Here is a 27,166-nt window from a genome sequence, read left to right as displayed (position 1 = left end):
ACTGAACCCCACCAAGAAAAATATTGTGTGCATCCCAACTCATACAGAGCAGAAACATATCTTCCTCCCATTTTTTTTCCTGCCAACAGAGGTTTACCTGCACTTGTTAACAAGGAGGCACATTAAACTTTGCTAACCTAAACTATCCTTTTAATAATTTATCTGTGACTGGCTGAAAACAGATGCCAACAGCATTCCTCTACTGATGTCTACAAAGGTCTCATCCATGGCCAGTGTGATGGTGCAAATGGATTTTCCCAAACACATAAATGACTGAGATCTGGAGACAGAATTGCTCATGGGAGTTTTGGGGGGTTTTGTGTAAAAGTTTATTTTAAAATTTTTCTTGAGCATGAACTGTGCAGAAAAGAGGCTGATGCTGAAATCCTACTGACTCTTGTCAGTACAGGGTTGATTGCCCTCACAGGAAACATTTTCCCAGCATGCCTTTCTGGGCCCTCTAACTATGGCAGAGCAAGACAGCTGCAGCTATAAGGTAGCCATGTTACAGCTACTTGTATCTTCCTCTCTGCTAGCTGGTAAGTGCTTGTAACTCCTGTTATGTTTTCCCCTATCTTTGCCCTACATGCTCCTGAGGAGAATGGTTCTTCTCACAGGGCCTGGTTCTATAATGTTGGGGCTGAGCAGAAGCACCCCACTTGTCCGCCCCTCGGGGTGGGACCCTCTCACAAGAAAAGCTTGTTTCACACAGCAAACTGTGAGTGTGCAAAAGAGATTATACAATTACACCATTTTGGAAACAAAGAAATAATATGAGGATGGTTCTGGCTCATCGAGTACCCCAGGGCAGGGGCAGTGGGGCACCAGCAGGGACCCAGAGATGCTCAGGGACAGTTTGTATCTAGGATCAGGCTTCCCTTAAGGCATTTTAAGCTCAAATCTGACTCTTGTTTGTTGCCTCTCAGCCTTGAAATTGGGATGCCCTGTTTCTTTAATGGACATGAAATGAAGTGAATGAAGGAGCCGAATGGGATCTATTTAAGGGCCTGGAGGGTGGTGAGTCTGGGGTTGAGTCTCCTAACCACATAATCGAGTGAAGGTGATGTCACAAAATCAGACAAACTGGGCTGCACAGCAAGGGCAGAGCACAAGTGGCTCATTCTGTAAGCTACTCCTGCTGCCCAAGTACCTTAGGAGCAAGGTAACCTAGAGGCAGCGCTCTTCTAGTGGAGAGAGGGTGAGACATCCTGCTGCAGATGAGGTCATCACTCTGGAGTCTGCCATGCTGGAAGCTGTGCCGTTTGGCATGCTCCGCTGGGGCTTGTCCGGATGGGCTTGTATGTTTCCCTGAACTGTCTGGGCAGCCTGCTCTGGAGACTAAAAATAAACAGAAGTAAAATGTTCTCAGCAGAGCCTTTAGAGTGAAAATATTTGTCTCTTGCACTGGCTTGTTGCGAAGAGCAGATGAGACGAGACGAGACTAGGCGAGGCGTCCACCCACTTTGTTTATTTGCAAAACATATAAATGAGACTTAAATAAGCCTTAGTGATAACTGAAATAGTGCCTGGAGGGGGAGGAATCAGGCAGGATCCCTGGGAAATAGATTTTTGCAGTCAAAGAGGGCATGGCAGGAGTGAGAGGTGGGGGGAGGGGGACACAGTCGGGTGTGGTCATCTGACTGGCTCCCTGCTGGGCTGGGATGAGCTGCTTTGCTCCAGAAGAAGAGGAAGGTCTCTGGAGTGGGAAGAAGACATGTCTGAAGTGGTGGGGGGGGGGAGGTCTGTCTGGGACAATCTTTCTTGGGGCTGGGCAGGGAGGGAAGGAAGCTTTGGTGGGCAAGAGTCATGAAGTGTATCTGGATTTCAGGCCCCCTTCTATGCCCTTGTGCTATCTTCCAGAGCCAGCTGTCCATCCGGCAACTTGGACAAAGTGCTCCCTGGACCAGTGCACAGCTGGATGGCAGGAGTTACTCCCCACCAGTGTGTGCCCGTTTGTGCGTTCCACTCTGCCTGTCTGTGCTGTATGGGCACGCCCCTGTGCCTGAGCAACTGGCTTTGGGGGCATGTAGCTCAGGCTGTGTGTGTGTTTTGGGTGCTGGGGGGTGCATGGCTTGAGTTATTGCATGGAGTCAATGTTCCTAGGCCTGAGTAGTATATGTGAGCCTTTGGTCCACGAATTAACCCTTCTAGTAGTCATTATATAAATCACTCTAATGCTGGAGCCAAGCCTCTGCAGCATCAGCTGGGGTTTCCTCTCACTGAAATGAAATGAAGCCACCATCCCTGCAGCAGAATGAGCTGCCAAAGGACCAGTCTGCATTGAGAGCTGTCTTCAAAAGGGTCTGTGGTGCCAGTGCAAAAGTTTGTCCCTTATTGTGCCACGTTTGATTTGTTCTTGCTGTTCTTTGTTCTGGAGGTGGCTGATAGCAGTATGGCTGTCTATTTTGCTGCTGTGGGAGTCTCTAAGGCAGGCTGGGCTACGAAGCTTCATGGGAAGCTCCAGTAGTGGACTGGATACCTGTGTCTTCAGGAGTTGCAAAGCAGTAGCTTGCCCCCGGGGTGAGGGAAAACCCTTTTCATTATGATGTAACCCTGTGCTCATCTCTGTGCAGGAGCATGAGTCTGTGTGCACACAGAAGAGTGCAAGGGTGTGTTAATTTTCAAGTGCATGTGCATGTATTTGCACATCCCTGTGCAGTGTGTCTATGCACGTGACATTGGGTGCGTTTGCGTGGAAGTAGGTGCATGTTGTGCATGTGAAGATGAATATCCACGTGCTCATAGGTGTGTGAGTGCTTATGTGTGAGCACAAGCCTGGCCCTGTGCCTGTGTATGCATGTGTTTGTCCTTGAGCACGCTGTATAGTGCAATGATGGATGTGTACACACATTATGTGCTGGACCGCGTGCTCTCCAGTGATGTCTCAATGCTCTCACTAGTTATCTGGCTTATCCTGGAAGCCTTGGTTTTAAAGTCATTATCAAAGGAGGCGGAGCCATCACAGCAGCTCCTCACAGTGCATGGCCAGAAGGGCTCACTGTGTCTCTGGAAGGAGGGTCTTTGCTCCCTCCGCTGGACTAGACAGGCAGCGACGGTGTCTTGTCCAGCAGTAGCAGCTTGGGCTGAGCTGATATCCACAGGTCCTCTTCGTTCTTCTTCTTCTTCTTTTTGTTCCTTTCTGCTTGGACCTGCCCGTTGCTCTTGGCTGCAGCAATGGTGGCAGCAGCCTTGCCCCGCCGGCTACAGAAGCAGCAGTGGCAGCAGATGAAGAGGAGGACAACGAGGACGAGGAAGGGCAGCCCCATCAGCACTGCTAGGCAGATGGTGTTGAAAACGCCTTCCTGGTGCTTGGTGTGAATGAGATTCTGGAGTGAGTCGAAGAAGGAGCGGAACTGCTCCATGGTGGTTGGCTGGGCACCGGGTCTCCTGCCTATGGCTGGGTGTGCTCCCTCAGCTCACAGTCCCCTTGGGAAGGCAGAGGGGACCCAGAAGCAGCTCCAGTCAGTGCCTGTGAAGACAGATGAAACAATAGGGAATCAGGAGGCTGCTCTGAAATCCACATTTGATCCATGAAGCGTGAACACTCTCTCCCTACTGACTGCCTGCCTGGCGAGTACTCTCAAAAGGGCAAATCACACCGACCACCTTCCGCTCAGCAGCCCTGAAAAGCCTCCAGCAAACCTGCTGCTTCCAAGTCCCCAAAGAATTCCCCACTGGCTGGAACAACGGTGTAAATCCAATGCTCCGGCTGTCTTCCTAAAACTACTGAGTTCCCTGAAGGGCTTGCGTATGGAAGGAGGCTGGTTGACATTGGCTAGGTCATTACTTGCTCTTTCTGCTCAGTCACAGGACTTCCACCAGAGTAATGCCTATGGATCCCCTACTCCTATGGCCAGAGAGTGCTACTTGCCCCATAGTCCCATACCCCTTCTGGGCCAGGACGAATGGGACCAGCATCAGGCATCAAACTCATGCCTCTAATGTGGCAGCATAAGGTCCTAGCTGCAGGTGGATGTATTGGTTTGAATACAACAAGCACTACAGATACTACATTGGTATATGGGCATTTCCAGAGTTTTGGGGAGTGTTTGGGGAGTTTTGTTAGGGGCTCAGCTCTAATAAGAATTAGTTATAAGAGCATCTAGTAAGTTCAAAGTAGTTTGAATAATGCTTTTCACCTGGTTCGTTTTCCTTGTCATGCAGCGCTGTGTGTCTGGGTTTCCCCTGGAGACCAGAAGCAATGAAATGTATCAGAGAAGCTGGTCCCAGGAGATTTCCCTCCCAGAGAGGATAAGATAATTATCTAAATGTGTGAGTGCTTTATCTGGACTGACTCTTGAAACCTTTTGAGGCTTGCTCATCCCTACCTTAACTACAACGCTGTACGTCTGTATGGGCCACTCCCCCCTAAGGAAAGGAGTGGCATGTGACCATGGCTGAAACAACAAACTTAAATGATGGAACGATGGTAGACAATGCAGATGAGGAGAGATGCGCTCAAAATGATTCTTCACTTGCTTTTAAAATGATCTCTTGCAAAGCACATTTAGGGCCAGTGCAAGGTGCCAGCTCTATTCTATTCAGGTTCCTATGCTGCCCTTATCACGGTAGTGCACGAGCACCTTCCAGTCGTGCATTATGCGACATTATTAACACCTGTCACGTGTGGGTCATTCTCTCCTCTCCCCAGCAGAGAACTGTGCATATGGTGCAGGGTTTTTTTAAGTACTTGCAGCTCTGTGTTTCTGCTGGAGAAGGCAGGTCGAAGAAGTGCGCCTTGGCCTTGGGGTGATAGAAGTTGGTGAGGTTTGTGGTGAGAGTCTCTATTCTTCACACTGGAAGAGCACCTGGCCCCATGCCTCAACCCTGGCTAAGTACAACAGCTGCTGCTTGTGCGTTTCGAGTGCAGCCTACACAGTGTGCTCAGCAGTTTACCTCTGGGCTGAGGCTCTGATGGTGGCATCTGTAATGAGGACCAGAAAGTGGGCTGACACCTCCAGCATACAGACTACAACACACAGTACATCTACACTGCAGTCTGAGTTGTGATTGCAGCTTGGGTAGAAGACTAGCTAATACCAGCAGCATAGAAGCGGTGTCCCAGGCTAGCAACACAAATGCACACAAAGAGCTCTAGGGGCCTTGCACAGCATCTACACTATTTTAAGCCATTCTAGCATGGGTAAACCTAGCACAGGTTTGCCTCCTTGATTGCAGGACGCACAAACCCACAATGTTCAGACAGTCTTGCTCAGTCTGTGCAGACCAGAGTGAGATTTGAATGTGTGACTCTGTAGTTAAAGGCTCTGTAGCCCACTATTTGTCCCCTGAGCCACCCTCTCTCTGCAGCCCTTGAAGTTTTATTTTTTTTAACTGTTTCTCATGGTCGAGGTTTCTTGTATAGTGGATAATGGCTCACCTCCAAGTTTCTCAGAACAAAGGTTGACGTAACAATGGCATTCCCCTTGCTGTGCACATAACCAGCAAAGCACTGCATTCCTGGCAGCGTCCCAGACCACTTCCCCCTTGTCAGCATGCTGCATTGCTCCTGCCTCTCATGGTCCAACTGTTACCTTCAGTCATTTCCATCATGTTTCGTATGGATGATGGCCAAGCTGTCAATTAATCCACAAGGCCTGTTGTCAAGTGATTCCACCGGAGCTGTGTCTTCACTCTGATTAGTCCTTGAGGTCCCAGCAGTTAAGCTGGGCTAAATTTTTTAGGTGAATTTATTATTCACTGAAAAATGCATTTTCTGGAGAACCAAAACAGTATTTGCAAATTTGAGTTGAATGCAACAAATAGTTTTTGGCAGAAAAAACTCATGAATCTTTTTCAGGGGAGAAATATTGAAACATTTAGTTTCAGTGTTCTTAAAATGAAGCGTTTCAACACTTTTGTTCAGAAAATGTCAATTCGAATCGACATTCAAATTGCTTAATTTGATCTGAACAAAATGTTTTTTCATTTCATTGAGAGAAACCCAAAAAATTCAGTTTGGGTTAAAAACATCCACATTTTTGTGCATGAATTTTTTTGGTTTGTCCACCAAACCAAAAAACTGTCTATTTGTTCCAGCCCCCAGTGTGCTTAGGAAATCACTTTTTTTTTTTTTTTTTTTAATTACCCCTTTTCCTGCTGCTAGCAGATTTAATTAGCAGATGGCCAGCTCTATGAAAGGCTGCTCAGACTGCAGCTGACAGACAGCAGCTGAGTTTGTAGAGCTCATGGATAGGGTACAGAGCCTTTTAGATTTAGATTGGTGGTGACTGAACATTGTTTGTCTGCCTGTGTGAGGGCAGTAACATCTGTCCAGCCATGGTGGTTAGGTGTCTGTGTCACAGCACCTGCAACAAGATGTGGTTGGCAGGCTCAGCCAGGAGATCAAGAGATGAGTGGTGGACTCAATTCTCTTTTCAACTAAAGGTGATCCCAGCAGGTCATGGCTGAGGCATACATAGGCGCACTGAAATCAATGGGAGTCTTTCCAATGCCCACTGAAGTCCACAGTGTGTCTGGAGGTGGGCGAAGCATGCCCTTGCTGGTGCATTAACAGAGGACTTCAGTCTCCAGGGGCATCACAGAGGTACCTTTCTCCCAGGGCTTGCTTCACTTAAACAAGAGTGGCAGAAAATGCCGTGAGGTGAATGCTTCTCTTTGACCCAGAACAGGGCCTGAGAATTGATGCAGTCTGTGACTCATTCAGCTACTGTTGAAAGAGGTGGGTGGTGCTGTGGGGGGGATGGGCAGCATTTTTGTGGCCTAGTGTAAGGTTTTCTTCCCCTTGGGGAGAGGGAGAGATGCTGCTGACTTGCAGGATCCCTCAGGAGAGCCAATCTGCAGGAGACACCTTTTTACTGGGGCAAGGTCAGAGGGCTGGCTCTGCCTCTTGAGTTCACTCTGCCTCGGACTGACCAGGGACCTAACAAAGCCCTTCCAGGGGCTGCATGGGGTGGTGTCCTGGGTTTGAGCTGTCTGAAAGTGCGGTGCCTTGGGAGGCTTGATTTCCACCCCTCCCTCCCAGGTGATCAGGTTAAGGATGATGCTGAGATTGTGGTCCGAATACTGCTAGAAGAACTGTCTAGTGGCTTAGGGGCTAATAAACCAAACCGTGTGCTTACCTAGTGTTTTCCACTTCAATGTTTTGAGATCTTTGGCAGAAAAGCGCTACATGAGAGCTAAGTATTGTTATTTAATAGAGAGATTGGCCGGTATTAACAACTTGTGTCCCACAGCCTCCCGGGAAGGCACTGTGAATATTGGAATGCCTGTTTTGCAGAGAGGGGACGGTCCACATTTTTTAGCCTGGATGCCTGAACACACCCACACTTAACTCCAGAGTTAAATGGGGGTTGTAGTTGCTCTCCACTTCTGACAATCAGTCCTTGCTGACAGTCTGTGGCAGAGACTGAAACAGAACCTGGTTATCTGGACTCTGGCTTCTGTTCTATAACTACCAAACTATCTTTGCTCCCTATGGGGGAGATCTGCTTTGTTGATGGTTTTTGTTTTGGGGGATCAGCAGGGGCCCTAGTTTATTAAAGGACCCATATTTGTATTTCTGTTGTGGCCTGTTGTGGGCTGCATTTATTGCTGTCTGACCCTTTTTGTATCTCTCACAAGCAAAGATCCCCCCTGTGTGAGATACACAAGGTTTTACCCTCTCGCTTATGTCTGTGGTGCTGGCTGGCACATCTGGTTAGTGGGCCAATATAGCTGGCTAGAGTGTGGGTGCTCCTGCTCGCACAGGGCTCTGGATTTGCACTCATCCTCCTGTTTTAGTGAGTAGCAAAACAGGGCTGCTTTTTTCTAAACACCAATTCAACATATATAGCCTCCCTTCCCAGTCTGTCACTGATCTGCCTGATTACAGGCAGGATGTGACACTCTTGCAATGGGTGTTAATCTGTCACAGAGCATGTTTACATCTGCCTAAAACAAGGCTGTTGGCTGCAGTTTGGGCCATGATTGCGTGCACCCTGACCAGTCCCTTGCTGCCCTCAGTCTGCAGTGACATACTGCTCTAAGTCAGACCTGCCATTTTCCACTACTGCAGCAGGCCTGGTGCATTACATGGCCTGAAAGAGAATGAAGAAGTCTGCTATTAAAAATCCTGGCCCCAAGAAATTAAACACTGTCTGCAATCCAGATCCATGATGCATCCCTGGCCATGTCCCTTGTGCTGAATCACAGAAAACCAAAAGTCAAATTCTCAAGGGCTCAGCACCCACAGAGGAGGCTAGATTTTTCAAAAGAGCTTGGGTCTTATTTAAACACCAAACCAAGGGACATATTTCCAAAGTGCTCAGCACCCGGCTGCTCACACTGGGACACTTACAGCTAGATTTTCAAAAGAGTGCAGCATTACAGCTGGATGGGAAATGTTTTAGATTTTTTTTTTTTTTTTTTAAATGATGAAAACAGGTTGCAATGAAAACAAACTTTATTCTTTTAATCTAAATTTTCTACAGTTTTTTGGGGTGCAGGTTGCTTGGTTTCCCCCCCCCTTTTTAAATCAATTTTTTGGCAGCTACAATGGAAAGATTTCAGTAAGTTTTGATGTTTGGCAACTGGAAAATGTGGGGCCAAATCTTTTGGTTTTATTGAAACTTTTTGCCCAGCCAATTGAAATCTTTCAGGTTTTTGTTGCTGAAAATGGAAATATTTTTGTAGTTTGGTTGCCAAAAAACAGACGGGAAGGTTGCAGCATTTTAACCAAAAAACAAAACAACCCCCCTGCTTCCATTTAATCAGAAATGGACACTTCCTGCAAACATTTCTGCTTTGACCAAAAAAAAGTTTTTCACTGAAAATGACGTCTTTCAAAAACGATTCTGAATGAAAGATTTCAACCAGCTCTACTCAGCACCCAACAGACAGCCACTCTGCTCTTCTGATGATCTGTCCCCAGAATAGTTCTCAAACAGTGTAACTCCTGAGGACCTAAAAAGGAAAGACAGCTTCCACCTGGAGCAGGTGATTCTAATGTATGGTGAGCAGCAGGCTTGAGTCTATGATAGGCTTTAATTCTTCTGGGTAGTGTCCCTTGATTCTGGCCTCATGCCCCATGTCAACCTAGGTGAGCTACCCCCTTTAATGCATGCACAGACATACCTAAGTGCTCTGTGATGCTTTGGCCCTGGATGAATATCATTGACACTGAATCCTGGCCCCAAACCTTGTACTGTTCTGGTGCAGACTCTGGGGTGGTGCCCTCTGGCAATGTATTTCACAAGGTAGCAGGAGGAGGAGAACCCATGGCACAAGACAGCCTGGGTGGAAGGCTTGTTTGCATTTTGAGTGGTCCCTTAGAGCATTATGTGATGCCAACCCAAACTCAATTTGCATGCAGTGAACACATCATACCTTTGCTAAGCATGTTCATATTTGAACTGCATGGCTTTATATGCATGTGACTTTGCGATGCCTGGATGTGGCTAAAGCCAGAAGCAGAAGTGCCAGAAAACTAGGAGCCAGGTTCTGCACCCCCTTCCCCTCTGCCACGGAGCACTCTGTGACCTTGGGCAAATCACTTACTTGCTCTCTGCCTCAGTTCCCCATCTGTAACATGGGGATAGTGCTGCTACTTTACCTAACAAGGGGATCATATGCTTAAATCATTTAATGTTTTAAGACTGGCTACGCTGAAACCTCTCTTTAGGCTCTGCAGATAGAGGTATGAGGCCACCTCACTTGGTGCCAGGCCTTGGGACATGGTAAGCTATTATTGCCTCCAGGAGTGAGGGCATCACTGTCTTGCACAATGTGACTGGCTGAATTAGTGATGTCACTTCTGGAAGCTTTCAGAAAGGTGTTTCCTGAATCAACATCATTCTAAACGGTGGCCCTGAGCACCCTAGCCATGCAGGCCAAATGTCTGTGGACACCTGTGGCTGGGTTGACTGACTAGCTGATGAATACACAAATGCCCATCCTTAGTCCACAGAAAATGACCTTAGCCCCTTGTCACAATGGGACTGGATCCTTTACGCTGCAGGGAATGGTGTATAGAGTGTGGACAGCATCACAGCACATTCAACAAGGGGTTAAATAGCATGCAAGGGGTAGAGCAGAATTTAAAAAAAAGAAGGCAGCCCAGGCTGGTGTCCAACTCCCCTGGTTTCCAGCCTTGAGGGCTGCCAAGCAGAGTGACTACAGCCTCCTTAGCAACACTCAGACTGATTACACCATCCCCGCTGCCCCCACTTTTCCTCCTTCCTGCATTCCAGCCAGGAGGAGTTTTTATTGTGACAGAATCCTGCTGAGAGCAGCCTCTGGGACAAACTTGTCATGCCCCATATGTTTGCCTCTTACTGTGGGACTGTCCCTCAGAAGGGAAGCGTCACTGCCTTGCAATGCAGAGTGCCATTCAAGTGATGCTGCCTCAGCCCCAAAAAGCTTGGGGGAGGGTTTCACTCTAGTGCCAAGGCAGTGTTGCAATTCATTGCTGGCAAAGCTAAATGAGAGGAGCCAGGTGCTGTATCCGTCCATGGGTCCCTGCAGCGCATGCTGTGTCCCCACTTGCCTCCAAACGCCTATGGGTTACTGGCAACAGGGTAACCTGTTACTGGGTTCTATAGAGAGGACCAATCTGTCCAAAACTTGCACACTGATTGCCTGGTGCATGGTTTGTGCATGTGCCATACAAACCAGCACACGTGTGTACATCAGCACACTCCATCACAGCCCACACCTCGCCCCAGATAAGGAGACTCAAGAAATCAGAGGAAAAACTACCAACATATATTGGTGTTGATGAAAGGAGGGCAAAGATATCCAGCCTCTTTATTCACTTGAAACTGAGCGAAGAACCCAGTCTAAATTTTTGTGCTACCGGCAATGGACTGTGGAAATGGCCCCTGGTGATGGAAGAACCAGATGTGGATTTATGTACTTGTCTGGCATAGACCCAAGGTTCATCTGTGGATTCTGGTGCACCCTTTAGAGGCTTAACTAGGACAGTGCCCAAGAACCAGTGCTTCAGAGTGAAGGCCTAAATGGCTGGAGCTCAATTTAATTCAGTGGACCAAAATCTAGAAGAGACTCTCAGTATTGTGAATGTACAGGGCCGAGCACAATGGGGCTGTGATCTCAGTTGGGATCTCTAGGGCTACTGTAATGGAGATAAAAAAAAATTACATTAACAAAGTAAAATAGGGAATGAACACTTGCAGCAAAATGTAGTTTGTCAAGCTTCGTGCCTCTCTTCTTGGTTATTGTTATTACAGAGCCTTTTTTATTTAAATAGGAAAATAAATGAAACACAATACCTAGCTCGTAATAGCATTTTTCATCAGTAGATCTCAAAGTGCTTTACAAAGGAGGTCAGTATCATCATCCCCATTTTACAGATGGGGAAACTGAGGCACAGAGAAGTGCATCACCTGCCCAACATCACCCAACACCAGTGGAGATGGGAATAGAACCATGACTCCTGAGTCCTAGATCAGTCCCCGATCTACTAGACAACACTGTCTTCCTGGAGTCCCTAGATTCCCACCCTCCTGCAGAGGGGTGTTACAGGCTAAGGGGAAATGTTGAGAGCCTCTTGTTTAAAATGCTAGAATCCCAACATTCATCCCCCACCTCCTGGGGCTTAGTGTAAATAAGAATTTTTAGAACTGATTGTATTTCTCTATTGACTTTATCCATGTGAAATTAAAAAAAAAAAAAGTAGTTATTCTTCAAAACAAACAAACACAATATATCTTGTCTTTGTCTGGATGTGCTGTGTGTGAAGCTGCATTGCCATTTAGCCAGAAATGGGAAGTCAGACTCTCATAACACTCTTTTCCGTTTAAAAAAAAAAAAGAGTAATTTTAGACAAAACATGATATATATTTTAATTCCTGCACTGAGACACTTTACTGCCTTTAAAAAAGAAAGTTCCAACCCCCCCTTAAAACTTTAAATTGTCATTAATTGGTTACAGGAAAGCAGAGCTGTTTAAAATGTTGCCATTGCTGCCTTTTTCTCTTATTCATAGCTGAATGAATTGAACATGACTCTTAACGTGTGTGTAAAGTGGCTAGGATAAAGGGACGCTAATCTTTTTGCCACAACCCCTGAGTAAGAGACAACATACAGCTGTGCTGCCTGAGGAGCAGACCACAAGCGAGACTGGTTCTCCCCCTTGCTCAAGGGGGAAGTAAAGTGCATCAGCCCTGGCTCTGGTGAAGTGTAAATTACTTTCCTCCCTCTTCCCCTCGCACCCCAGGCTGGCTCTGTTGTGTTGGTGATGCATTGTGGGATGGTGGAGCCCGTAGAAGTTCTCTCTTCACACTGCTACCAGCGAAATGCCCAGGCCCCAGGGCAATAAGGGGGTGCTTGACACACCCATAAGGCCTTAGACCTGTTGCCGGGGTCCTAATCTGACCCTCTGGTCATCCAGAGTGACACACTACTGATTTTAAATTATTATTTAGGGACTCGTTGTCTTTTCTTCTGTAGATGAAGATTGTCAGTGCAATAATTGGGGGTGGGGGAGCCTCATTTAAAAAAAAAAAAAAAAGGCATCCTGGGCTATGCGATTTGTTGGTTTAAACTGACAACGCTCAGGTGCCCAGATTGGTCCCAGATTAATTTTGTCATTAAGGCTGCTGAAGGTGCCTCACTAGCCTAGGCCTCAGGCAGTGAGTAGCAGTTTGTTGCACAGATCCCTGTTTTATGCACCTTTCAAACTAGCAGGGAAGTTTGACATAACGGACGCCTTCTTTTGATGTGCCAGGCCTAGGTCTGAAGGAGCAGGGGTGCTGCAAGTTGGGACTGAGGTGCATTGCCAGGAGCTGTGCGCAATGAGTGCTCAGGACTGGAATCGGAGAGGGAGCTATGGACTCAGATTCATTTGGATTGTCAGAGATTTCGGAGAGGTGTCAGAACTGATTAGAGCCGAGAATGGCACAGGCAGGTACTGTGCAAATGCAATCAGAGCTCTGTTTTCAGGAGAGCCACTTAGTTTGCTTGTAAAGCAGTTATGGAAGAGAGAAATGAGTGCATTGTAATTACCCCTTCATGGCACCAGGCATGGAGTAAGAATGAGTCAGAGGAAAGTTTACGTTATAACTTGGTCTTGAAGAATTTGCTGCAACTAGGGCTTTAGGCACCGGCTTGATGTATCAATAGACATGTTTTTGTGTGTTTTATTTCTTTCTCTCTCTCTATGTATGTATGTCAGTCAAACTTTAGGTGTCTAAAGTTAGGTTCCTAAATAGAAGAGCTGACTTTTTTTTTCCCCCAAGATGCTGAGTCCCTGCAGCGCCAATTAAAATTCATAGTAGCAGATGCTCAGCACCTTTTGAAAGTCAGATCACTTATTTAGGTAACTAAATGTGAATTTAGGCATCTAATTTTAGATATCTGCAATTAACAAGTTGGACCTACAAAACACAAATAATTAGCATTAATACAATGTAAAGGTTGCAAGATCAAGCACTAGAAGTGTAAGGAAATTTAAAATATAAGAGTTGTTCCAGCAACATGAGCTTGGCCACAGTCTGTATATTTTGTAGCAACCATATATTTAAAAAAAGAAGTTGTTTACACCAAACAAGGGAAAAGGACTGGGAACCCTACATCTGTGTAATGTAGCTGATTTTAATAGGACTGCAGCAATCTCAAGCCCTGATCCTAGAAATTGATCCATGCAGATACAACCTTATGTCTGTGTAGGGCCCTTCCGATTTCATCAGGACTCCTTGCAGGCTTGTCCGGATCTCTTTGCAGAACTGGGGTTTTAACTTGTGGAATACTGTGACTTTTGAGCACTTGTTCTCAAAACTGGCCCCTACATTAATGGTACCTTTGTATATTTAATTTCCTAGGGGTGGGTGGATGTTTAAGGGAAGGGTTGAGAGAAGAAAATAGAAAACCTAAAACCTGGAGGGTATTGACTTGTGCAATTTCTTGTCCTGCACTGCAACAATTTACCAAGGGGTGGTGGTGGATTCTCCGTCACTGACAATTTTTAAATCAAGAGGGGCTGTTTTTTCTAAAAGATCTGCTGTAGGAATAATTTGGGGGGAAGTTCTCTGGCCTGGGCTATACAGGAGGTCAGATTAGATGCTCACAATGGTCCCTTCTGGCCTTGGAATCTGTGGTTCTATGAAATATACTGTCTACAGTAAAAACAACGAGAGACCTGTAGCACCTTAAAGACTAACAAATTTCTGCGGGCATAAACTTTCGTGGGCTGCAACCCACTTCGTCAGATGCATGAAGTGGAAACCACAGATAGGAGGGGGGTGTGTGTGTGTGTGTGTGTGTGTGTGTGTGTGTGTGTGTGTGTGTGTGTGTGTGTATACACACATCCAAGGGTGAGAAACATAACAATGGGGAGGACAAGTGCTAACAAAGTCAATTCAGTTAGGATAGATGAGGCCTATTCACAACCGTTGATTAGAAGGTGAAAATGTGTGAACAGTGACAATTACTACTTGTAATGAGATAATCATTCCAAGTCCCTATTCAGACCCAGTCTACAGTAAGGAAATATTTGCCTTGGTGTAACTGTGTGGATGTAGTTAACATCACCGCAAACCCATAATGGAGATGGGCTGCACTAGCCCAAAGTGGGATTTTTATCAATCAAAGTGAGTAATTTATCAACAAGCTACACTGCTGTGTATTTCACTTTGTGCCAGAGCAGCCTGCTTTCATTCAGAGTTTGCACCACTGTAACTAAGGGCTTGTCTACACAGGGACTTAGGCTATGTCTACACTGACGGCGGCAAATTCGCGGCCATCAGATTGACTTATCTGGATCGACTGAGCAGTCAGTGAAGACCGGCTCAGTCGATCCAGAAATCGACATATTAAGACCACCTCCTCAAGTGGCATTCCCGTTGGCACAGCGCATTGAAGACCGTGCAGAACAGAAGCACAGAAGTTGACAGGAGTTACGCAAGTTTTTTGCATAGTTTGTGTAACTCCGGTCGACTGCTGCCGATCTCCGAGGTAAATGTGGACAACCCTTAGTGTATTGGAGGCCAGGGGTCTAAATCTGCAGTGGACTAACTTGTTGTGCATTGACTGTGTGGACCCTACTACTGTGCACTAAAAGGTCAAAGCACACTACAGAACTTTTGGGGCGAGATAGCAAGGTCCATCTGGCCAGTTAGTATGTTGTGGGCTAGAGTGCTGTAGATTTACACTCCAGCTTGCTGTGGACTAAGTCTCTGTGTAGACCAGCCCAAATCAATGCACTTGCACTGATGCACATTTTCTTAGCGTAGACAAGGCCTAACTTAGGAGCTAGCCTACATTGGTCTGATCTGCTTCCCATTTGCACTGGTCTAAATGACTAAACATAATACATAACTCTGCTGACTTCTCCATAAGAGCTTGCAAGTTCTTTGATTGGACCAACATGGACTTAACTAGCCCCACAAATATGTACTGAGGCTCTTTTTCAGTGCACACCTGTAAATTTAAGGAAATGTTTCGCTAACCATGAGCAGTACAAGTTTCACATTCAGCCAGTTTCCTTGTAACATTGTCTAAGAAAGCCTGGCTAGGATGTTTTTGAAATGGTGAATAGTATGTTCCCTTCACTCTCCCTATAATTCACAAAAGGCTCAAGAGATTATGCTCAAACTCCCCCTGCTAACCACCCCAAAATCACCTTCAGACAGAAGCCAAGCATAGATAATTTCCTCCCCAAAGATGAATGAATTGGCAAGTTATGAGTGTTTGAAAATGGAAGGGGAGGGTTAAAAGTGAAACTATTTTTGCAAACTTAACCATAGAAGCGCACGCACTGAGATAGGGATATTGCAATACAATTAAAGAACAACCATCATCAGTTTGACCCTTTTTATAATCAGACAACACTAAAATGATACTGTTACTACCTGACTTCTTATGCTCATAACGTTATTAATGAACTTTGTCCGAAACAGCTTATAAAATGAGATTTGGTAAATGATCTATCCTCCACAATACGCTATAAAATACCATCCCCTGATGTCTCTAGAATCTACTGTATGTAGCCCAGAGGCCCAAGTCCTGCAGAGATTCACCTGCATGGAGCTTATTGCAGGAGTGGGGCCCTAATACGCATCGATGACCTATTTGATATCAGCTGAGCTCTGTATAGGGATGATCCCTTCCTATAGTGTGTGAGAACTTTTCTGGTGACATGAATAGGTTCCATGGGTCCACATAGGCTATTTTTAATTGATGGCTCTTGTGAGCTTTGACTAGATCCATGTAAAACCCGTGTAATCAATCTGGCATGACTCCTCTGCTTACATTTTTCTTTCTGATTGATCTGAAATTCTGGCTGGATTTGCAGTTGGGAATAGCAGGGACAAGGCCGCCCAGCCTTCAGCCCATCTGAGTGGCTATTTCCAGCCTCCTTTTGGGAGCCTGAGATGCCTTGCCTCTCTGCTTGCTGAGTGCCTTGGCTTAGAGATGGCTGCACCTCTGCTGCACTTGGCTGTTTCCAAGCTCAAAGCTAAATAATAGCTCAGAGTCCAGGGTGCCAGGAGGTGGTGGTTGTTTACTTGGCTTCTAGCTGCACTTGGAAGCCCTAAGAGCTCCGGACCCCATCGTGCTGGGCTCAGTACACATTCCATACACAAGCCCTGGCCAAAAGAGTTTACAGTCAGAATAGAGTGAGGGGAACTGAGGCACAAAGAGGAAGTGAAATGCCCAAGGTCACCTGGCAGGCCAGTGGCAGAGACTGGAACAGATTCCAACTCTCTTGACTCCCAGTCCAGTGCCCCAGCTGCGGGACACCAATGCTGGGACGCCGCTGTACAAGGTTCACTCTGATCTACGGTGAGAGGCTGGTTGTGGCGCTGTGACCTAAGGGAAACCACTGAGCGTAGCTGTGCCTCAGTTTCCCCCTTAGCAAAACGAGGCCGCTAGGGGGCTGGTTCCCGGGAGCGCTTTGAGCGGTGCCAACCCCGGGAGCGTCTTGGACACAAGGGGTCCAAGAGCAGGGCCGGGCCGGGCCGGCTGCTTCTTCCCCTGCCAGGCTGCTCGCTTCGCTCCCGCGAGTCTGTGTGCAGGGCTCGCGCGCTCGGACCTGGCGCGCCCAACGGCTGCGTCCGCGCGCCCAGCTCCGCTCGCAGTCAGCGCCGCGCGCGCCCCGGCCGGGCGGCCGCCAACAACTTACCTCAGCTCCCCGGGGCGCCGGCCCCGCTCGCGCGCCGCCGGCTGTGAAGCTTCGCGGCAGCCAGAGGAAGTGCCGGGCTGACGGCTCCGGTGTTTGCTGCCCGCCCAGCCAGCGGCCTCCGAGCGCTCCGCCCCCTGCCCTGCCCTGCCCTGCCCGCCCTCGCCTCGCTACCCCTGAGCTGAGGCCGCCCGAGCTGCCTGTGGCACGGCTCCCTAGCTGGCTCCCGCCCTGCGGCGCTGAGGTTTCCAACCCAGCCCTGGCGGGGCCCGGGGGTGTCGGAGAGACTCCCGCTGGCTCTGGCTCTGGCTCTTTCCCCTCCCCGTCGCGGCAGCTTTCCACCCGTGACCCACCATCCGCCCTTCAGAACCGCGCAGGGCACAGGCCACGGAGGGACACCCGGGCCTCGGCCTCACAGCCGAGCCACACCACCGGACACGCTGTACAGGACGAGAAACACGCTCCCACGGGCAGACACAGAGCCGCACACGGCCCAGAACGCACACATCCTAGCCACAGGCGCATATGCCACAAGGAAGAGAGACCCACACTCTCAGATACAGAGCCGCATGTACAAGAACACACTGCCATGCACTATACACACAGGCACACACAACACAACACACACGTGCACAGACATGCTATATTCACAGACACACATGCTACAGGAAGAGATGCACACACACAACACACATACCATGTCACAAAGCTACACACTACCTTATGTGGAGAGAGATATGATAGCTGCTTCCCTGAATGAGGTACTGTATTATTAACAGCACAAGCTGGGTAATGTGCACCACTGGGTGAAGGAATCAGATAACTGATAGGGATGAATAGGATTGACTGTATGTGGTCAGCCTAATAAGCTGGCTCAGGGATATTATGCAAGCATTTCAAACTACTAGGCTGGGAGACCTGGGTGGTTCAGGCTTCCTTTGCCTCATCTCAAAGCATCTAAGCTCAAACTGTCCAGCAATGAAAGTGGTTGCATGGTGGGAAATGTGGCAGCAGGTGCAAATGGCTCCCACCCAGCCCTGGCTCTTGAGTGGTGCTAGTTTGAGAGAGAGGAGGAACACTGGTCAGAAGACTGGGGTGGTTGGAAAGTACCCCAGGCTCAGGGGCCATATTTTTTAGCCTGGCCTTTATCAAAACGGTTTTTGCAGCAGCAATATTGTGGATACAAATAAACAGGTGGCATTTTGTCCCACAATTTAGGAGCTTTAGGTCCAACAGCCTCCTGGTTTGTGGGCACAGTCAGGGGCTGAGGCATCTGAATGACATGAATTGGGGCTGCAAGTCATTGCTGATGCAAAATTGCACCTGCAGTTATTTACATGTAGTGTGGAGGCTGGTGTTTTGAGGACCTGGTCTGGGACCTTTAACTTCCATTTGTCCAAGCAGATGAATGACCCAGAGCAGCCATTTAAGAGCAATGACCAGGGCTTACAGCCCACGTGCCTCGGAATAAACTGAGCACCAGCTGAAGGACATGAAGACAATTATATAATAAGTAGTATAGTGCAGTGATTCTCCCCCAGGGTTACGTGTACCCCTGGGGGTACACCCAGGAAGACCTCTGCGTACATCAACTCACCTAGATATTTCCCTAGTTTTGCAACTGGCTACGTAAAAAGCACTAGTGAAGTCAGTACAAACTAAAATTTCATACAGACAGTGACTTGTTTATACTGCTTTGTGTACTATACACTGAAATAGAAGTACAATATTTATATACCAATCGATTTATTATAATTATATGGTAAAATGAGAAAGTAAGCAATTTTTCAGTAATAGTGTGTTGTGATACTTTTGTATTTTTTATGTCTGATTTTTGTAAGCAAGTAGTTTTAAGTGAGGTGAAACTTTGGGGTACATAAAACAAATCAGACTCCTGAAAGGTTGAGAACCACTGGGATAGTGTATCCCAGGAAGGATAACCACACATTTTAGATGGGAGACAGAGTACTCAGTCTTCATCATAGAATCTGATCACCATATGCCTGACCCAACCCATGTAGGCATCTGGCAAGCTAGGAGTGCATTACAATGGGTTCTGCTGTCTATGGCTGGAGATAGCGCTCTGTCCTGTGAGTTGTGCACTGCACAACGTCTCAGCTGCTGACTCGGGGACGTGATAACTTGAACCAGCCTCAAGAGAGAGGAAAGAAACACTTTGCTGCAACAGCCAGGAGAGACAGTCTTCTAGCTGGAGGAACCAGCAGCTTGCCCCGGGCCCTGTGGGTCACCTGGAATAAAAGTTGCTAGCTCTGAGCCCATAATGTATCTTCTTCTAGGGTGTACTCATGCCACTCTTAAAACAGGTGTAAGCAGAATGGATCATTCATGCTGGTATCTGAACTGACAAGGAAGCTATGCAGTTATCCATGAATTCTCTAAATGGAGTTAAATAGCAGCTACTGGGCTGTGGATAGTAATGAGAACCTTAGGAATGGAACACTGGAATAGACCTATGGTTCATCTTGGCCAGAGTTTTGCCTCTGACAGTAGCCGATTTTAGATGCTCCCAACCCCTACCTAATGCATGCAGTTTTTCAACCCTGCGCCTGTGTGAGCGTTTCTTCCAGGCCAATGCTGTGCCTCTGGCTTGGATTCTGCCCCAGAAGGATTGACAGCTGCTGTGATTTTTTTATCCCAGTCAGTTTGAGTGCAGATTGACTGCTTATTATAAATCTAAAATCCATCAAAGAGCCTCTACCCTGAGCCCTAGATGTCTTTGACATTAATACCAAATACAAAATCAGCCACTCCCCCAACCCAGCAATTGACCCACCCCCAAAATATGAAATGGAGGATACCCCATGAAAGTCAAACCCTGATCCTCCAACTCTCCCTCCCCGAAAGATGGGCCTTGCAGCATGCCCTGACACTCAGATTTGGCTTATTTGAGAGAGAGGAAGGGAGGAGGAAGGTGAATTCCAGAGTTGAAGACCCTTCATGGAGATCAGCGACTCTCTCTTTATACTGAGCGTCCCTGCTGGGAGACACTGTCCTGATTCATACCTTTTGAAACTTCCTAAGCTATATTGCCTCAATGATCTCCTGTAGCTTTAAGTCCTCCCCATTGCTCACGTGTACAGAATGTATTTCACGGTAGCATTGCAAAAGGCTTTAAGTCCCAGGGTGTCAGAGTCCCACCCAAGCAGCATTGCAGCATAGTATGGTAATAGAAATCTTGTGATTTATTAGAAATCAAGTAACCTCTGTCAGTCTGAGTGCACTCATGCCCCAGCCACTTGAATCCCTGAATCCAAAGACAACGTCCCTCTAAAAGAGAGGCTTCCATTCAACTGAAAGTTCTAGGGCTGGATGCAGGAATCGCTGGGTGAAATTCTATGGCCTGTGTTCAGGGATGGCCCTAGACCAAATGGCGCCCCAGGCAAGGAATGTCTTTGGCAACCCCCCTCTATTTGTTAAACTTTCAAATACCTTATTTTTTTATTGCATTTGTAGGCCATTTCATGACTGATGCACAATTTGCATGTATGATTTATCCCTGTCATATAAGATGATACATTTGCATGCTAGGATCTGTGAATCTATATTTATACATGCCATATATAAGCAAATAAAAAAATTAGTTTCTTCTAAGCTTATAGATGCTTTTTAATTTTCAGAATAACAACTGTACTAACATCAAGAAACTGAACTGTGCACCAGCATTGGGTGGACCACTATTAAATAGTGTTAGAGTAGGAGACCACCTCAGAAAGTTCATCCTAGTCCCTTTAGTTTAAAAGATTACTTTTCTATCCTTTGCCCTCACAAGCTGAAGCACAGCATCAGAGAGATCCAAAGATTGGCCAATAGCATTTTCAAATGATAAGATAGCAAGCGATGTCAGTCTCGTGATGGCCACTGTCAATCAAAGATATGTTTTGGAGCCTGAGCTTTGAAAAGCTGCACTCACAACGGTGGCCAGCAGTGCTAGCAGAATCCTTAAAGTTATCCACACATTAGGAAAAGTGTCCTTCAGCTCTACATCATAAATGGATTGGAGAACTTGGAGTGGAAAGTGCTTCCCATGCGGCAAATTGTGACGGATGTTGTCCAATTCAAGACAGAGGTTTTTATCATTGACGTCTGAACATTCCCCATGTGTCAGTGTCCGGTGAAGGTCTGTACAATTGTTCAGGAGTGTTTTCCTGTCTACCAGCAGGTTGCTACGGTCATGCAAAAAATCCCAGGTCTTTCCGTGGTGCTTCATTTGTCTGAACCTTTCTTCGATGGACACTTGAGCAGTGTCAATGAGAGAGCAAAAAACTCGAATTTTTCTTCCAACCTTCCCATCATCTCATCTCTGTTCTGGTAACCATGGCTGACAATATTCTAGATGGTTTGAGGAAAATGTAGTTCTCAGAAAGTCTGGAAGGTTCCATGAGCTTCTAAAAAGGTGCAGAACTTTCTAGGAGGTTAGTGGGGAAAAAAGAATCCACATACAGATTACCTGAAATATTTTATTTCAAACATTCTATTTTCCCTTTTGTCGTGAACAACAAAAACAGCACCCAGAACCCGGCGCCCCTCAAGCCTAGCAGTTGCCTGGGTTGCTTGCCCCTAAATTTGACCCTGCCTATGCTGTGCAGGAAGTCAGACTAGATGATCATTTTTGTTCTGTTTGTACAGCACCTAGCACAATGGGCTCCTCACTCATGACTCGAGGTCTTAGGTCTTACTGCAATACAAATAATTATAATAGTTCTTTCTGGACTTAAAAAAATCTATGAATCTTCCCCTCTAATTTCCAGTCTGCTGAGAATTCAGTTTTGATTTGTATGTGGCTGGAATCTTGTGAGAATTGTCAGTCTTCTGTGAGAATTGTGCTCTTTGAGGCCCTTGCCATGTAGTAGCAGCAATACCTTTGCTGTTGAGTGAATGCATGGGGGATTGATTTACTCTTGCTGGGCTGATCATATGTTCCATTTTTCTGGGAATACTTTGAAGGAGACATTGGACTGGGAATTAGGTGATCTAGGTTCAATTACTAGTGGCAAGAAAGCTTGTGTGACTTTGGGCAGGTCACTTAGTCTCTCTGTGCTTCAATTCCCCATCTGCAAAATGTGGATAATAGTATTTCCTTTCCCCCACTCTTTGTCTATTTAGACTGTTTCTCACTACGTGTCTGTACAGCACTTGCACAATGGGGTTTCAAGCATGGCTGGAGCCTCCAGGTGTTATTGTAATATAAATAATATCTTTCTTGCTGGTTCAGCAAGGTACCTGTGCTCATTGCCTGTCCCCACCTCCTGCAAACTGGATCACTCATTGCAGCTATGCACCACAAGGAGTGCTAGTTACATAGACTGACATCCCATGCAGTGCTCTGTGCCAGAGCTGCAGTTACAGTAGTGACCAGCAGAGGCAGGGTAGGAAGCCAGTGCATGTGTGCCTTTTGAACATCCCCGGTCAGTAGAGTCCTGCAAATCCACAGATATCCACTTTATATCTGCAGACCATTTTTGTGGATAGTGTATTTTGTATCTGCGCAGGGCTTTACAGGTCAACACTATGAGCACAGTCAAGAAGAAGAAAACTCATAAAAACAGGAGAGAGGGGCAGAGAAGCAGGAAATAAGATGGGAGCATGGGAATTAGAACAAAAGGAGCAGGATAATAAAGACAGGCATAGAAGGAAACACTGGGGATTCAGAGGTGAAGGGAGGATGTGTGCGGGTACTGTATTTAGGAACATGGGCCGTGCCTAAGGCTAAGATTTAGTCATAGGTATTTTTAGTAAAAAAAAAACCAAACTCATGGACAGGTCACGGGCAATAAACAAAAATTCATGGCCTGTGACCTGTCCATGACTTTTACTACAAATATCCCTGACTAAATCTTAGCTGCTCTTGGGGGCCCCCGGGGCCGATGGCTGGCCTCTGCTCTGACTCTGCTCTGCTCTGCTCTTCTCTTGACTGTTCCTGGCCGCCCACTGCCCCAAGGCCTCCAGGGACTGCTCTCTGATGGCTTCCAGGTCTGCTCCTGTGGCCACTGCCCCGGTGGTTCCCGGGGACAGCAGCACTGGCCGCTGCAGCTGTGGCAGTCATGGAAAGTCATGGAGTCAGTGACTTCTGTGACCTCCATGACGGACTCGCAGCCTTAGCCATGCCACGTTGCAAACACCCAATAGTCCATCTAGGGTTGTCTCCCATCAGGCGACAGTGCAGGATGCTTTAATGGAAGGAGTTACCTGGCTTTAATACTCCTAGGTGTACAATACTATACCATAGTGATGGGGTCAGAGAATTGTCTTCCTGATTCCCCAACTGCGGACTCATTAGCATGTGGACTGTTAGCCCGAGTCATTGCTATCCTGGCTAGTGTCACAGCAGGTGCTGTTTTTATTCATACTAGTCTCTTTTGAATACTGCAGACCTGTCATCAGTTGCTAAGAACTGGTGGGGTATTTGGCGCTGCACAAGACAGAGAGAGAAAGAGAGTCCCTAGATTAGGGCCTAATCTGATTGCCTCAATAATATCCTGTGGTAGGGACTTTACATACTCCTCAAATGATTTTTCTTATGCACTTTAAATTTTGCTGCCTGTTAATTCCATTATGTTTCCTGCTTGATTTGATGTTATGGAAGGGCTGGGAAGAAGCCTCCTGCTGGGCATAGCACTCAGCTCATCTATCAGCAACCTCTGCCCTGTCTCTTCTAATTAGGCTCCTTTTCAAGTTATGCTAATTAGTCAGTCTCTTTAATCTCTGTGTATGGAATCCCCTCTCTTTCCTCCACTTGATCCTCTTGGGAGCTCTTTAACATGAATAACTTTTGAAGCCACTGTTTAATTTCTTACAGGGCATCAAAGATGATGGGAGAAAAAATGTTCTGATTATCTCTCCTGGCATCTGAGCTAATTGCAGTTCTTGCAGTTAATGGGAAGGCTGGGCAGTGTCTAGTTCCCTCCATCCCTTATTATTTGGTGTGGCCCACTTTTTAATTACTAAAATATGATCACCATAAAATCTGTAGCTTTAGCGATTCTTGAGCAGGTAAGTGGCTGTATCTAAAGCAAGGGGGAAAGCTGGCAAGAGGATGTTCAGTGGCCTGTGAGAGAGGCTTGTTCACCACTAGTGAAAGCAGCAGTAATATAGATGGGGCCAGTTATTTTCAAGAGAGGTCAGCTCCTATTTAGCCACCTCAGGGAACCCCCATGGTTCTCAAGAGCTGGTTAAATTCTCCTTTGTTCTCAGTGGGTGTTGCTGGGTATGGGTCATGACTGTAGATTTGGGCCACTTTCTTCTGAAAATCTGTCCAGTAGGGGTTGATGTGGCTCTGCTCAGGCAAAGCTCCCATTGATTTCAGCCCATAAAGATGCCTGCTGGTTTCCCTGCCTCTTGTGTATTATGGTGGGTTAACATCCGGTTCACAGTTCTCCTTTTTGTAACTATTTATGCTGCTACCCTGACTGCAAGCATAATTTGGGCAGCACTGCAGTTTGGACTCTTCACAGAGATTCAGACGTGCTTTGTTCTCTGTGTAAACAATGTGTGTTTCAGGAGCTCTAAGTTCTTGGCACAGGTCTCTCCAAGGGAGGAGAAACTGGCCTGCAAAGCTCCCATTGTGTACAGTGCCTCTGTTGGATCCCAGTTCAGCACTTCATTTAAGCATAGGCTGAACTTTAAACATGAATGTAAGTCCATCCTTATTCACCAAAGCACTTAAATCTGTTGTCTTCAGTGGGACATAAGCACTTGCTTAAGTCCTTTGCTGAATTGAGGCCTCAACTTATAATGTTACCAAAGTCCACCATAGATTTATGTCCTTGAACCATGGGTCCTCATTAGAATTAATGTATTTGGTAAATATTAAGGCTTTATAAACTAACCACAGTATCTGCTCTAACCCATATGCCTGAGACTTTAGGACAAGTCCAATTCTGGATCCAGTCTAATAGCAGTGCTCTGAATTCTCATCTCAGAATTGTGGTGCTTTGATCTTAGGCCTAAGAACAGGCTTCTCATCTATTTTTGTTTGTCCTCTGGGACAAAAATAATTGGGTTTGCAGATTGCAGTGCAGTAAACAGCTCTGTCTGGGCATGCTGAGAAAGAAGCATGCGTAGATCCTAGGAATAAGCAACAAGTGCCTGATGTTGATGTGTAGCACCCCCTTTTGGGTGAGCACAGCACTGCATGACTGTGGAGGAAGCTGCATGCAGTTCTGCTTGGCCAGATGTGTGCGCCAACCCAATGGAGTATCTGGGGTGAATGTGGAGTAAAGGAGAAATTGAAGGGATAGCAGAGTAGCCTTCTGATTAAAACACAGGACTAACTGTTTGGAGACCTGGCTCTCCTTGCTGCCTCTCCAACTGACTCGCTGTGTGACCTTGGGCAAATCCCTTAAACTCTTTGCCTTGGTTTCCCCATCTGTAAAATGCTGAGCACCCAGAACCCCAGCTGAACTCAGTGGGACCTCTGGGTGCTCAGCCCTTCTGAAAATCCAGCCCAAGGTGTCTCAGCTTGAGCACCCGAATCAAATGTCTGTTTTTGGAAAGTTGCTCCTTACCATGCCTTATGGTGCTAATGTCAACCCATAAACTGGCAAGGGGGAACGAAACCCAAGGTTTTCCCCTTTTCGAGCATGAACTACTGAATAGGGAGGAGCACAACTCTGTGTGGCTCCTTGCATGCCCCCTTGATGTACTGTTTGGTGTCTGCTCCTGGGGTTGTGTAGCTGAATTCCACTCAGGTGGGTGTGCACCCTCTGCTCTTCAGCCATTGCAGGGTCAGCTTGACTCCTTTGCCAGGACAGGGAAGCTGTTTGGTTTTATAACCTTGAGGGAATAGTAAGTATATATGTGGGGTAGGCTTTCCCCCAGAGCAAGAGCTGGGACCTCTTACCTCACATGAGCATTTGGACCATTACGTAACTGTTGTCTGGCTAGTGGGAAGAGAGAGAGACAGTCTCTCTTTCCCTGCCCCAAGCGGCGTGAAGGATGGGGACAGGCAGGTCTAAGGATTTTAACCTTGTTAGACTGCACAAACAGCAGCAATTCTCTCATCTAATCTGCCCCTCCCTGCAAGAATCATTACAATCTGATTGCCACTCAACACTGTCCCACCAGTAGTATTTCCATCCCTCAGGATGAAGCCAACCCTGCAGCAGTAGCACATTTCATGCCTCACTTTTATCAGGGGATGTCGCAGAGCAGGCAGTAGCCTGGATGGGTGTGTTTTTCACCAAATAAGACAGACAAATGGATTTGCACTGTACACTTACATTTTTCATGACTAGGGCTGGAGTATAAAAGGTTCAGGGATTACTGCCACTCTGATCTTTTGTAATGGCTGCCAACAACTGAGGCTAACATAAGCAATCTCACCATAACGCATTGTGCTCCTGGGGGCAGTAACACTCTTGGAAGCCACCAGATGGTACTTCTGCAGATGGTCTTGCTAGTTCTGTTTATCAGAACATATAGGAGATAGATCTGGAAGAAAAGCTTATTGTCATCTATGGTGCTGTTCTTTTTAGATGCTGAGTATAAAGTCTGTTCTACCCTAATTTTTTCTTAAAGAAAAATTATTTCCTTATGTGTAGCTACTTCCTGCAGGTTACGCACATGCAAACAAAGAAAACATTACATAGTGCTAAAACGTTATCTTAGGGTTAGCTATAGTATCCATCAATATAATATCTAAGTGCTCCCCGAATAAATTAAATCTTCATAGTTTATTTCATCATGTTTTCTGCTCTTCTGTCTTCCCTCTGCCCAAGTTCGCTCAGGAGGTCTTGGTTTTGGGTCTGCATTTGTCATGGTTTGGGATTTTGGAACAAAATGTTTGCAACATCTCTAATTGTGTTGTATAGATAGTTAGTTAATAGTAGAGATGAGCCGTGGGTCTGATCATGAAACCACAGGCTGTGGATTCTGTTTCATACATAAGTGTAATCTCCATTCCTATAATGGGCCAATCCAAAATCCCCTCTTTCCCATCTGTTGGGAATGTTTAGTTGTAGGTCCAACTTTGGGTGGTTTCGGGCTCATCTTCAGGACTCCTTGCATCTCTCACTACTGTAATGTTTTTACAACTTAGCATCTCATACAAGGTCTGAATCTCTTCTCTTA

General features: G+C 46.6%; 1 protein-coding gene and 1 long non-coding RNA gene across 3 annotated transcripts in view; one reads left to right on the top strand and one right to left on the bottom strand.

Moving 5' to 3' along the window:
* Positions 1-27,166, top strand: part of LOC137142943 (uncharacterized) — a 174,810-nt gene that overhangs the window by 2,578 nt on the left and 145,066 nt on the right. The window lies entirely within an intron of this gene.
* KIAA0040 (KIAA0040 ortholog) lies at positions 309-17,183 on the bottom strand. The gene is made up of 2 exons (XM_067532479.1): positions 17,081-17,183; positions 309-3,469 (listed from the first exon to the last, which is right to left on the bottom strand). Exon 2 carries the CDS (start codon positions 3,360-3,362, stop codon positions 3,039-3,041), a length of 324 nt encoding a protein of 107 aa, XP_067388580.1. The 5' UTR covers positions 3,363-3,469; positions 17,081-17,183; the 3' UTR covers positions 309-3,038.

This window comes from Emydura macquarii, unplaced genomic scaffold (genome assembly GCF_026122565.2).
Source record: "Emydura macquarii macquarii isolate MOO-44397 ecotype Brisbane River unplaced genomic scaffold, CSIRO-AGI_Emac_v2 contig_3287, whole genome shotgun sequence".
NCBI lineage: Eukaryota > Metazoa > Chordata > Testudines > Chelidae > Emydura > Emydura macquarii.
Note: the sequence above shows the minus strand (reverse complement) of the source record. Positions and strands in the feature narration are given on the sequence as shown.

Excerpts from the sequence above, each read along its gene's own strand:
- KIAA0040 (XM_067532479.1), bottom strand. The coding sequence starts at position 3,362 with ATGGAGCAGTTCCGCTCCTTCTTCGACTCACTCCAGAATCTCATTCAC.